We start from the raw sequence: 11,968 nt of genomic DNA on the forward strand, positions 1-11,968 counted from the left end.
GCTGGTTCCAAGGGTGAGAACAGAACTCGGCAAAAAGGCTTTTAAATATGCTTCCCTTTTTCGTCCTGGAATAATTTACAGAAGGATCTGAAATTGGCAGAGCTGATCACTGTGGGGAAATTTAAGTCGATTTTAAAGGATCGGGAAATTAGCTCTTTTAGTCAATGTGACTGTTTCTAATTAATTTTAAAATTGTACTCATACCATATTTGTTCTTGTCCTGGACCTTGTATTTCATGTTAATTGTATACTGTGGTTTTTATTCATTTTCATTCATTCATTTGATTCATTTTTAATCTTGATAAGGCTTTTACCTGGTTAATTAAAGGATATATATATTGTGCCATCTAGTGATAGTAAGACTGCAATACACTAATCCATGTAAAAACAAGATGGCAGCCATGTCTGCCAAGTCAGACTGCAGCCGATCCCGACACTAAAGAGGACAAGGTCCAAAACCTGATCACATTTTATGGCTCAAACTTGTTTACTTACGATTAATAATGTTTGTAGTTTGATATGGCAACTATAGGACCAATTTTAGCAACAGGTACAAGATAAGACGCTGTTAATTAGGAAGTACTCGTCAGAGGACATTGGGTCTGTATTGTTGTCTCGTTTGAGGACGTTGGGACTTCGTTAGACTGTCTCCTAAGTCAAAAGGACATTCCTTGCATGGAGTATGAAAAGAGGAAAACTGATGCAGAGTTTCTAAATGAACAGTGTTTCATTATTTGTAATTTATTTTTTGCAGAACAACATCCAGACATTTAAATAAACAGTTTTATTCTTCATGACACACTGTATTCATTACACACCGGAACCCCCAACCGCTCGGAGCGCCTGTCATGGGCAGCCCCACTCTGACATCTCTCCACTTAGTGCATGTATAGGTCCTGTTTGTGCATGTGTGTGTTTGGACCTGTGTGTAATTGACAACAGAGTGAAAAAAAAAAAAAAAGAATTTCCCCTCGGGGATTAATAAAGTATATAAAAAGTTAAAAATAAACCCAATGTCCTCATATGAGGACATCTTGTTTTCTAAAACTACTTCCTGTTCAAATACAATGTTTAGTTTTTATATTTATCAGGTCGTACCGATCCCAAACAGCTCAGAGACTCAGAGACAGTGAAAGAGAAGCTGAGGTCTCATGAGGACATAGCTTACAAATAATTGGATGGGTAATTTATGGATGTTAGTATATTTATTGCATATTTACTCTTTTACTTTAAAGGTCCAGTGTGTAGGATTTAGTGGTGGCTGATGCGAAAACATGAATGGCCCTATCTATCGCCAGTGTTTATTTGTCCGTTCTGGGCCACTGTAGACTAACATGATTGACTAATGAAAACATAGTTATGAATGTAATATACCATTTCTGCCAATATATGCCTCTAAAATGTCTTAAAGTTTGGAGTGAGAACATTTAAAATCCATTTGGCTCATAAAACCCTCTGAAAACTCAAAAAATTCATTGACATTTCTGTCAGTTCCTATAAAATGTCTCTTGATAGAAGCTTTAGCTGAAAGCAGTTATTGGTTAAGGGGCCCTCTGGTGGCCATCATACTGTAAACAGCTGCTTAGCTCCCCAGTATGTCTTGGGACCATAGAGAGGCTCTAGTTGAGCATGTCAGGCTCAAACCCAGGACCACTTTGTCTCCATGTTACTTATCTAAATATCACCCAAATACAGTCACAGTCATTACTCACATTTTCTGTCTGAGGTTTCAGGTCCTTTCTTCTTTATCACCTCTTACTCTTCTTTATCTTTGTCCACCAGTGTTCCCAGCTGAGCTGTGCCGTCTTGAGTTAAATACTGAGTGATCTGACTGGTCAGGAGTGAGGAGGTGAGAAGCACACAGTGTCTAATAAATGCCCTGCTCAGTCACTTCATACAGAGGTGCTGAGCCTCGCCACACCCTCGCAACACATTCTGAAGAACTCATAACTGCCATAGAGAGCTCCCTAAAGTCCCTCAAGAGGTAGTTTTCACTTTGGCTTAAGCTATGGTGCATTTATTATTGATAGTATAACATTGTAGATAGATTGTAGATAGTGATGTGATTTATATATTTGCTATATAGTTTTCCGTCTGTGTTAAGAATGTCCCACAAACTTTTATTTGGGTTTGAGTGTTTGAATGAAATGCAGGGTTGTAAATTCAAAGCCAGCCCCTGAATTTTAAGACTTTGCCATAAAATGTGGGATCTAATCTTCTAGTATTGTACTTTTTTGTGTGCTTGTGTGTGATAGGCAATTAATGGATAACCCTTTTTTTACACCTGGTTAATCATGTGAGTGATTTTTAAAGCAAAAAATGAAATAAAAATATTTGCTGGTTCCAGCTTCCTAAAATTTGAGAATTTGCAGTTTAATTCTTTTATGTGGTTCAGTTACTTAACATGGTTGTAGATTTGACTGTTAATTGGACAAAACAAACTATCTGACAATGTCATATTGTGCTTTGGGACATTTTTCACTGTTTTGTGACATTGTATAGACAAAAAAAATTTAATTGATAAATTAATCAACAGATTATTAGATAATATTTTGCATCCCAAACTACTATAAAACTTAACTAATGGTATGTTTTAAATAAGTGGGTGTAGCTGTCACAAATATAATACTGTAAAATGAAAAATGTGTCAAAAACACAGTTCGCAGCATAAACACATAAACTGTTTACCCCGTCTATCATTTTATAGTATTTATCTATACATTTAAATTCAGAATAATTGAACTCACTGTACCAGTGATACTCAGTTTACGGCCCCGTGTAAGGGTGCTGTGTGGTCCAAAAACCATTTTCTAATTCACAATAAATATGAACTGATCCACACAGGAAGTTGTTTTTTGTACTTTTCACTGTAAATATGGTGCCAGGAGACAGTGAAAAATCAGAAATGAAATTTTTGATAATTAAAAAAAAGTGCAAGCTGAGGATCCCGCAGACCACCCTACAGAGGTCTGGGCTGAGCCCCAGGGGCCTGTTGAACAAAGAACCTTAAGTTTGCTCCCTAAGTATGACACTTAAGGTTTAGTTTTTCTTTAGCTGACGAAATTACCTAAGGTTATTGCACAAAATCTCTTAAAAGGTTTAGTCAATGAAAGATGTTAAGGCATTTACTGTAATGAAAGAGATTTTACAGCAGTTAAATTCTGCTGTTTCCACGTTTGCTAGAATGTTCACTTGACCTGAAAGTAAAAAAAAATGGCAGAAGATAAGAAGACACGAAAACCAAATTGGGTGAGGGCGTTTGGAACCCGGTGAATTACGCAGCACACTGACTTGTTTACATGAAATAACTCGCCAATAACTGATTGGAAACATCCCGTTGTATAAAACCGTAGCACAATCATTGTTTGTAATGAGGCTGGAAGAGCTTCAGAAAGTTGACTGGTCCATCTCGTGCAAAATCAGCTGCTCATCATTAAGGGTGTTCATCAGGTTCTCCTTAGGACGCCTTGATTTTCGTCATTGATCACCATAAACTCAGCCATGTTGCTGTCAAGATGCAGTCAGAGGTCACTTGTGTTTTTTTCCACGCTTTGGTTGCTGAGGTCCTCTGTGCAACGGTTTAATGAACTTTAAGCAATTCCTTAAGTGTAAGACCAAGATAAGGAGAAAAACTTAAGGAAACCGTAAGGAGAAGAATTTTGTGCAACTTATTTTATTTAAAGGAAGCCTTAACTTTTTAATTTAAAGGGACATCTTAACTTAAGATGCTTTGTGCAACTGGCCCCAGATGCTGCATCTGGATTTATCTCTTGGTGTACTTGAGTGAAGCAAACATAGAATATTGAGAACAAGCAAATTATTTATTGATAAATATGAATAATGTTTGTTTATTTGCCCTTGTTCTCTTGTAGTGTCCCCCAGGCAAAGAGAGTTGAGTACCCTGCACTATATTTCCAGCGTGTTCTGTACAAATCTATTTCCTGCACAAGAACAACTTCTAAATCACACGGTGACGTCACACATCACACGTCCTCTCTAAAGAGACACAGGGGTCCACATTTAATGAGGTATGTGTGCTAATTCCTGGGAACATCTCATGCTCTCTGTCCCCCTCCTCCATCTCTCTCTCCTGCTTTCTTTCTCCTTTTGTGTCTCTCCCTCTGGCTTTCTTCTCTTATGGCATACGTTTATGTTCTTGCTATAACAAGTCATTGCGATCCATGACACCCTTGCTCCCTGACAGCATTGTGCAAACTAATTATTTACTGAGAGATACTGCGTTCCATCATGAAACTCTCTCACACACTTTGTAGCCCACGTGCGGAGCACACGTTGAAGAGTGAAATGCTATTTAGTTTATTGTTGTGTGATTTGTTGCTGCAGAATAAAGAGTGTCAGATCATTTGTTTTCCACACACACATTTTGTATACAGTATCAGCCACACAGTCATGTAAAATGAGCTGCCTTAAGCCTCTGACATGTGCAGATAATGTATCTATTTTATGACTCAACAAAAAGTATAGTGCCGATATTACAAAAAAAACAACACAGTGGGGACTTGATTCAAACTTAATTAAAATTGACCGGAAAGCAAACTGTCAAAGAGAAGGTATTACATGACAAATAGTTAATTTAGTTCTCATCTAAATTGTAAAGTGTCTTGTTTCAGCTGGTCTCCATGAAGATGGTACAGCTGGTGAAGATTGTGTTTCCGTGGTAACGGCTTTAGTTTGAGTCCTCCTCCGATCCTTCAATGTCCTGAAACATCATAACACAAATATGTCATCAACACCGACCACTGACACTGTAGACATAACCTTTTTTTCTGAGCTACTTAAAAAACAGCAGAACGTACTTTCTGACATTATAAAAATCAAAGGTCATGACTTATTGGTTGTTTTCATTTAAAGAGAAATTCCCTGATATCTACTTTAGTTTTTACCACTATTTTCATTAGTCCTAATAGTTATTTTCATGATTGATTCATTGGTAAATTATTTGTTTGCAGTAAATTGACTCATTAAGTACAGTAAATTATTTATCTGGGTTTTGGACTGTTAGATAAAACAACACAAGTATAAGAATAAGCCAAAATGACGTTCTCAAACTATTGTGTGACACACTTTGTGGCCCCACTGACCTGTGTTGTCACTGTAACAGCTAAAAATAATTGCCATTTTTCTTTTGTACTAGTCACATGACAGCAGCAAACAGTTCAATGTCTACTCTACCCTCAATATATTTCTAAGGGTGCAGCCTTAGAAAACTGTGTAAGAATTAGGCACATAATTGTGTCCCGTGACTCATATGTCTCACCATTGGCTCCTGAGATCTGATAGTCATGATGTGTTTCTGATATGCAGAGATGATACAGTCTCTCCTGCAATGCAAAGAGAGAAACAGTGGTATAATGTCTGAAGGATTTCTTTTTGATTCCTCAAATTTTATTATTATTTTTTTTATTCATCAGTCTTACTTGCTGGTGATGCCTCCTCCTGGTGGGAGCCCAGGCATCCCCTCTGCAGCCAGGAATTTGATTACGTACAAAAGGTCAGGGTCTTCATCTCTGGACCTCATCATCTGGATTATTTCTGTGACAGGTGAAAGCCAAAGCAAAACAATGCCGTTATAAATCAGGGTGCTGACAGTAGTTTATTTTGTTGTTGGGGCTCAGAGTGACTCTTGAGCACATAATCACCTTCCACTTTCATGTCAATCTGTTGCTCCAGCTCTGCCTCCTGCTGCAGTGCCTCCTGTGACACCTGGGGGGCGCCGGGGAAGCAGACGATGATGATGCTCATGTTGTCCAAGCTGCCCTGCAGAGGGAGACAGACATGTTAGAGAGGAAGCACTACCACTGCAGTTAGACAGTGGTGGCAGGTAACTGATTCCTTTATATTTTTTGGGGTATTCAACAGCTTGTGTTACTTTTGTTATTTTTTGTTTTGTTTCTTATTGTTACTATTACCACCAGTTAATCTGTATATTAAGATTTGAAAAACCCATAATGAGCACATGAATTACACGTGGCTTTGTTATTCAGTATGTTTTACTGTGCAAAAAAAACACAGTTTAGATTAGCACCACCTCAACAGGGTGTTAAATTAGAGTGCTTCTTGTGTGTTAACCAGGTGGTTACAGATCCTTAAAAAGTCTTAAAGGCCTTAAAAGTCATTAAATAGTCTTACATTTTAATTGGTGAGGTGTTTACTACAAACCTTTGCACAAGATCACATATATACTACTTACCTGCGATGTTTAAATAAGTAAAACATGATTTGTTAAAAACAAAAAAAAAGTGTCTTGAGTGGGTCTTTAAAAGCATTAAATTTAATTTTAGTCTTGTGGCCACCCTGGTTAAGTCAGTGTTTCCAACCCACTAACATGAAATAGTAAGATAATCAAGGTTCAGTCATGGAAAACCTGGAAAAGTCATGGAATTTAATAATTTAATTTTCCAGACTTTGAATAGTCATGGTAATTTTAAAGTTTTGGAAAAGTCATGGGATTTTGTTGTGTGTAATGAAATTGTGACTTTAATTTTCTGTGGATAACTTAACATATAATGACGCAAACATAACCAACTAGACTAGAAAAGGTTGCTGTTGATTTTCACACAATAATTAACATTTTAGGAAAGTAAACTATATAAATCTGTTCATTAAATTTTAGTATGGGTCCTTGAAAAGTTAAGTTTTGTCCATTAACATGTTTTGGAACCCTGGATAATCTAGCAGAGGGTTGTCTGCCTACATAATGAGTACTTTTACTTTTGATGCTTCAAGTCAATTTTACTGATAATGCTTCTGCACAAGTTTGAATGCAGCACAGTCTTCCATCAGTTGAAGTCTGTTGAAATAGACCTGTTGATAGCAGGCGACTGACGTCTGTTTTTGTTTTGACAAGCTATCAGTCTCTTATGATGTCACAAGTCGATTACTTACACTGGATGATGATAATGCTGATCTGCAAATACATTACTTTAGCTAATGAAAAATGCACCTGTGAAGTAGCGCTGGAAGGATAAATCAGCTAGATATTAGCTTATTGTAGATAAATCCAATTGGTGTATATGTTAGCCAATAAGTTACAAACAATGTCAGTACAGAAATGCCAAACTACTACAAACACACATTGCAGTTTAAGAAATATCAGCCTGTTGGTTAAGACATCAGCGAGGCGAGGAGGGTGTACTAGAACATGTAGTCTTTCAGCAGTATAGTAAGCCTTTTTAGGTGAAATAAATAGCAGCCCATCCGGCCTGGATAAAGCCTCTGAGCCCTTATGCATTGAGCTGTAACATTGAGACTCACATTCAGTTCTAATCCGAGCCATGTGTAGCATTTCTTCCCTCCTATCCCATGTCCCATGATGCTGTAATATGGCTATTTATAGGCCAGGCTAAGGGCTCGTCAGTGTTCAGACGTGCAGTTACTAACAAGCATTAACGAGACCTGCAGGAGAAGTCTGCTTACATAACAACATCACCTCAGACCCTGCCCTCAGTGTACACTTGCCCTCAAGCTTCCCATTCATAAATCCACCTGCTGTAACACTGTGCGTCACAGAAAAATCCAATGAGCTGAGTTTGGAGGAATTGGTGTTCTGCCGAGTTAAGAGTACAGGAATGCAACTACTGCGCATGTATTTAAGTAGATTAATTAAGAATGTTCAATAACATTTCTGTGCAGTCTATTCTGTCCTTTTAGGGAACATGTGTGAGGCAAATACTTAAAAGAGAATCTGGAACGTCAGCTCTGATAAACTCTAAATAAGACCATTTGTGGGAACACAACGTTTAACTCACATGGAAGTTTGAGACATAAATTATAGCATGGCTTCATTCAGCCAGCCACCATCTGTGACATGGCTATGGAACCTTACTGCTTCTGTGATACTGACCATCACATATTTATTCTTTGATTCTGTGCTGAAAAATACCTATACCTGGTCATGGTCATGCCAAAGTTGTTTCACAGGCCTTTATGCTGAGGTATCTCTGGCAAATCTTCCTCACATTTTTTCATTTAACTTTTAGAGAAATATTCCAATCTGTTTGCCGTTCCAGTGATTCTTCCTTCCTGGTGCAGTGTTTGAATCTGAAAGGTTATTTCCTAACCACACAAAGGTTAAAGTGTGTGTGTCAGTATCACAATCTTTCATCAAACCCTTTTGTTTTCTTTTCTTACAGTTTAATGCACCTTGTCTGTGTCCTGTTGTGATGTTGACTTCTCACCTTATAGAGACACAGGTCAATGACTTGCGTGCAAATCTCCCTCAGGTCATCGCACACCTGCAGACGACTTCGCACAAAGGCGCACAGTTCCTCATTACCAATGGCGTCCCACACACCGTCACATGCTAGAATTAGGAACTCGTCTTCGGGGGTCCTCTCCATCTCGTACACTTCTGGCTCTGGCGACACTAGCTGCTCAGTCTGCGGCCTCCAGTCCACCTCCTTGAAGTCAAAGTCCCCCAGTGCTCTGGAAACTGCCAGCGAGCCGTTGACTCTCTGCAGGGTCACCGAGCCCCCAGCGTTCTGGATGCGCTCCTTTTCTCTGGGGTTGAACGGCTTGTGGTCCTCTGTGTAGAAGACCACCTGGCCGTTATGGCAGAGCAGGGTGCGGGAGTCCCCGCAGTTGACAAAGTAAATGTAGCGTGGTGAAATCATGACGGCCGCTGCTGTGGAACCACTGCGGTCCCAGTTGTCCTGGCGAGCCAGTTTGTGCATGTGGGTGTCAATGTCCAGGAACCCTTCACGGATCCCCTCCTTCACCTGCTCGGGGTCCTCGTTTGCTGTGACTCCACCTGTGGGAAATGAGGGGCAAACATTTGGTTTGAAGACTGAGATGTTGTTTGTTTAGAGGCCAACACACATGGACCAAGGTAACCATGTACACTGGGGGCTCATCTTGTGTTTGAGTTGTGAAATTCCTGGCTCTAACATTTAGTCAAGTCAGCAAAGGTGTAGATTTTCTGGATGTTGGGGTTGGGGGGGGGGGACACAAGGGACACATCGGCCTCAATATGTAGAACATTTAACTTTTAACCTGCACAGGACTTTTGTTTTGATGACATTAGAGACATTTCCATCTTAAATTGATGCAGAAAAAGCATAAATTGGTGCATAAACATTCACCAGAATGCACAAAATTAAGTGTTGGATGCTTCAAATTTCATGGGGGACACTCCTGTTTCATATGTTCCCCCTTAATGTTGAAACAAAACATACACCCTTGGATGTCAGGGTACTGAGACACCCACTATAGAGAGGACATCACCTGTGTTATTGTGCAATAACATGGCTGACAAGATTCTTACTCTTAATTATCAAATACAGTTTGAACCAAAATCTTCATTTATCCAAGAAAGCATAAAAATGGCTTTTTCCAGAGAGTGATAGGTAGCAGTAAGAAGAGTTTCAGACTAAAGATTACAGCCTTTCATGTAACTCTGATTTTAATCTTTTCTCATATGGCCAACCAATGAGTTTACAGCTCTAAAAATAGGTAACCTGACACGTGATATATCAGCACCTGTGTTTTGTTTGACTCCATCCCTGAATGTTCGGCACTACTTTGCATGATCCAATGAACAGTAACAGCAATAACAGTAATATCCAGCATTCTTATGTAAAAATATGCAACACATTATGTTGTTTATGTGTTTATCAGCTTTCATTACTGTATACACATACGTGGCACGTCCGATTTCCAAGATAATCTCACCCTTAAACCTAGCTTTTTATTAATCTGCTCATAATCAGCTACTTTCACTGACTTTATGTTCCTAAATCAAGTTTATTTCTATGCTTAAAAACAGTGACATCAAATGTGCAAATGTGTTAGTTTCTCAATATACCAGTAGTACTTAATTTGAGTGTTTTGCTTTGCAAAGCAAGTTATTTATTTGTCAATGCCAGTGCTGTATGTTTTCAGTTTAAATGATGTTTTTGTTAACATGTTACACGTAACTGATTCTCCCTGATTATATCACATTATTTATTATGCAGATTCTGCAAAAGCAGCATACAGTAAGTGTATTTAAACTCAGTGCTCAGTTCAGTGCTGCAGTATAAGTGCTAGGAGTTATATATGTATTTTTTACCACTTTGAATAATTAGATTCATCCTTTCTGCCCCTCATGGTTCTGTACCTGTTGCCAGGATGTGCTCCAGCAGGTTTCTGGAGCAGTACTGTGCCACTGTGGTGCCTGCATGTCCATCAAAAACAGCAAAGTACCCCCAATCCTTCAGGTCTCCTGTCAGCTGGGGCATGCAGGTGTGGGCGTCCTCCATCTGAGCCCTCCAGCCCTGCATGCTCGCCACAGCGTAGTTCATCCCTGACTGAGATTCCCCCTCTGACACATGTTTCTCCAAGATGGGCCGATCCAGATACGGGCTCGGCATCGAGTCGTCGTCGTCGAAACTGTCTTCCTCCTCAGATCCAGTTTCCCTGGGCCCCCCTTTGAAAAAGAAGGTGACCATCTTCTCCGTCTCTTTGACTAGCTGGCGGAGGAAGGAGGGTACCTCCACGTTGCTGGCACGCCTGGCCGTCTTCATCACTCCGCGAAGCCTGTTTTCAAGCTTCTTGCTCGACCTGGCAGCAGCCCGTCTCCTCCTGGTGACCCTCCTCCGGCCCTGTGTTTTCCGCAGCAGGTCCAGCGCAGCAATTAAGCTGTGCTACCCCAAGCAGGTAAACAAACAGTAACCTCAAATAAGAAGAATCCTGTTAAATGAAAAACTGAGTTGGTTTTCTGTTTAAAATTATCAGGCCCATTTTTGCGTCCCTGTGGGTACAGTCTGAGAATCCTTCTTCTGTCCTTTGAATTTGACAATTAGACCATCAGGTGTCTTCCTCTCACTGTTCCTGTCTTCCCTCTGTCTATTCTTTACCTGTCCTGTATCTACCCTGTGCTTCTATTGGCCTATCTATTTCTGTTGATTGATCCCTTTGCTCCACCTACTGCCTCCCTCCCTCCCTCCCTCTGTCTGTGTAACGCTGCGGGATAATCACCTGGCCTTCAAGGAAGCCCAGGTGACTCGTGTCTCCTCACAAGCATGGATTATGAGCATGACATTTTACAACAACACAGCGGGATCCCAGTCAGTCACACCTGTCAGCATGGGATTAATGGCTGAGACAAACAATATTGCAAACAATAGGCTGAGTGAACAACACTGCTGTATGCTTCTGTTGCATACAGGAGGTATGGGACTTACTGTGGGGAGCTCAGGGTATATTGAACTGAAATATGCATGAAGAATAGAGTTTCAGGGTAAATTATTCAGCTTGGAAACAGCAGTTTACAAAACAACTTTGTGTCAAGGTGTGTTTACTAGCTGCTCTGGAGCTTTTGATCGTGTCACATGGTCGTCGTAAGTAGAGAGTTTGAACAGTTTTACCCAGACTGGGGTTTCTGAGGTAAAATAATCAATATGTAAACTTTGAAAGACAACTGCTAAGCCAATATGGGCAGGAAGTCATTACATTTAAAAAGAAATGAAAATATGAATGCATAACTTTACATGACAACTGAAGCCTGTTTCATAAAGCGAGATTCAGAAGGAAGAAGCTTTACTTTATTAATCTTGCTTTGTGATGCAGGCCCCAATGGTCTTGGGAAGTTACATGTTCAAATTTCCAATGGGTTAACCAACTATGATACCTCTTTTGGGCTTAACTCAGGTTTTCCAGTATCATAAAACTTTTATCTAAAGTTAAGAAAGCAATATTAAAAATGAACATCTAAATGTGATTCAGAAAAAGTAAAATAAAAGATAAATACATCCTAAAATTAAATAAAAAAGAAGAAAGAAAGAAGAAAAAGTTGCCCAGGTTAAATGTCAGTCTTTCTAAATTTGTGTAATATGTTTACATACATACTACCCTGCCCTGTATGTGACTTCCTGCATCCCAGCCACGCGTCCTAATCTCATTAGCTGCTGTGTATTTGGAGCTCCTGGCCTGGTTTACATGTAGGAACCCCTGAGGTTTAACAGCGTTA

At 39.6% G+C, this 11,968-nt stretch overlaps 1 protein-coding gene across 2 annotated transcripts; it reads right to left on the reverse strand.

The window, feature by feature from the left end:
* Positions 1-4,301: 4,301 nt before the first annotated feature.
* ppm1na (protein phosphatase, Mg2+/Mn2+ dependent, 1Na (putative)) lies at positions 4,302-10,844 on the reverse strand. 2 transcript variants are annotated; one of them, XM_033631573.2, is made up of 6 exons: positions 10,118-10,844; positions 8,199-8,770; positions 5,661-5,778; positions 5,439-5,553; positions 5,279-5,342; positions 4,599-4,720 (listed from the first exon to the last, which is right to left on the reverse strand). In XM_033631573.2, exons 1-6 carry the CDS (start codon positions 10,521-10,523, stop codon positions 4,688-4,690), a joined length of 1,308 nt encoding a protein of 435 aa, XP_033487464.1. In that variant the 5' UTR covers positions 10,524-10,844; the 3' UTR covers positions 4,599-4,687. The 2 variants fall into 2 exon arrangements, with proteins under 2 accessions (XP_078023219.1, XP_033487464.1); XM_078167093.1 differs by lacking the exon at positions 5,279-5,342 and having other exon boundaries at positions 4,302-4,720.
* Between the last annotated feature and the right edge of the window lie 1,124 nt (positions 10,845-11,968).

Source organism: Epinephelus lanceolatus, chromosome 4 (genome assembly GCF_041903045.1).
Source record: "Epinephelus lanceolatus isolate andai-2023 chromosome 4, ASM4190304v1, whole genome shotgun sequence".
In the NCBI taxonomy this organism is placed as follows: domain Eukaryota; kingdom Metazoa; phylum Chordata; class Actinopteri; order Perciformes; family Serranidae; genus Epinephelus; species Epinephelus lanceolatus.

Bases quoted from the DNA above. Each gene is read 5' to 3' on its own strand.
- ppm1na (XM_078167093.1), bottom strand. From the start codon at position 10,523: ATGAAGACGGCCAGGCGTGCCAGCAACGTGGAGGTACCCTCCTTCCTC. The intron at 8,771-10,117 runs GTACAGAACCAT...CATTTCCCACAG, and splicing joins GGAGCACATCCTGGCAACAG to GTGGAGTCACAGCAAACGAG. The intron at 5,554-5,660 runs GTGATTATGTGC...CACCTGTCACAG, and splicing joins GATTGACATGAAAGTGGAAG to AAATAATCCAGATGATGAGG.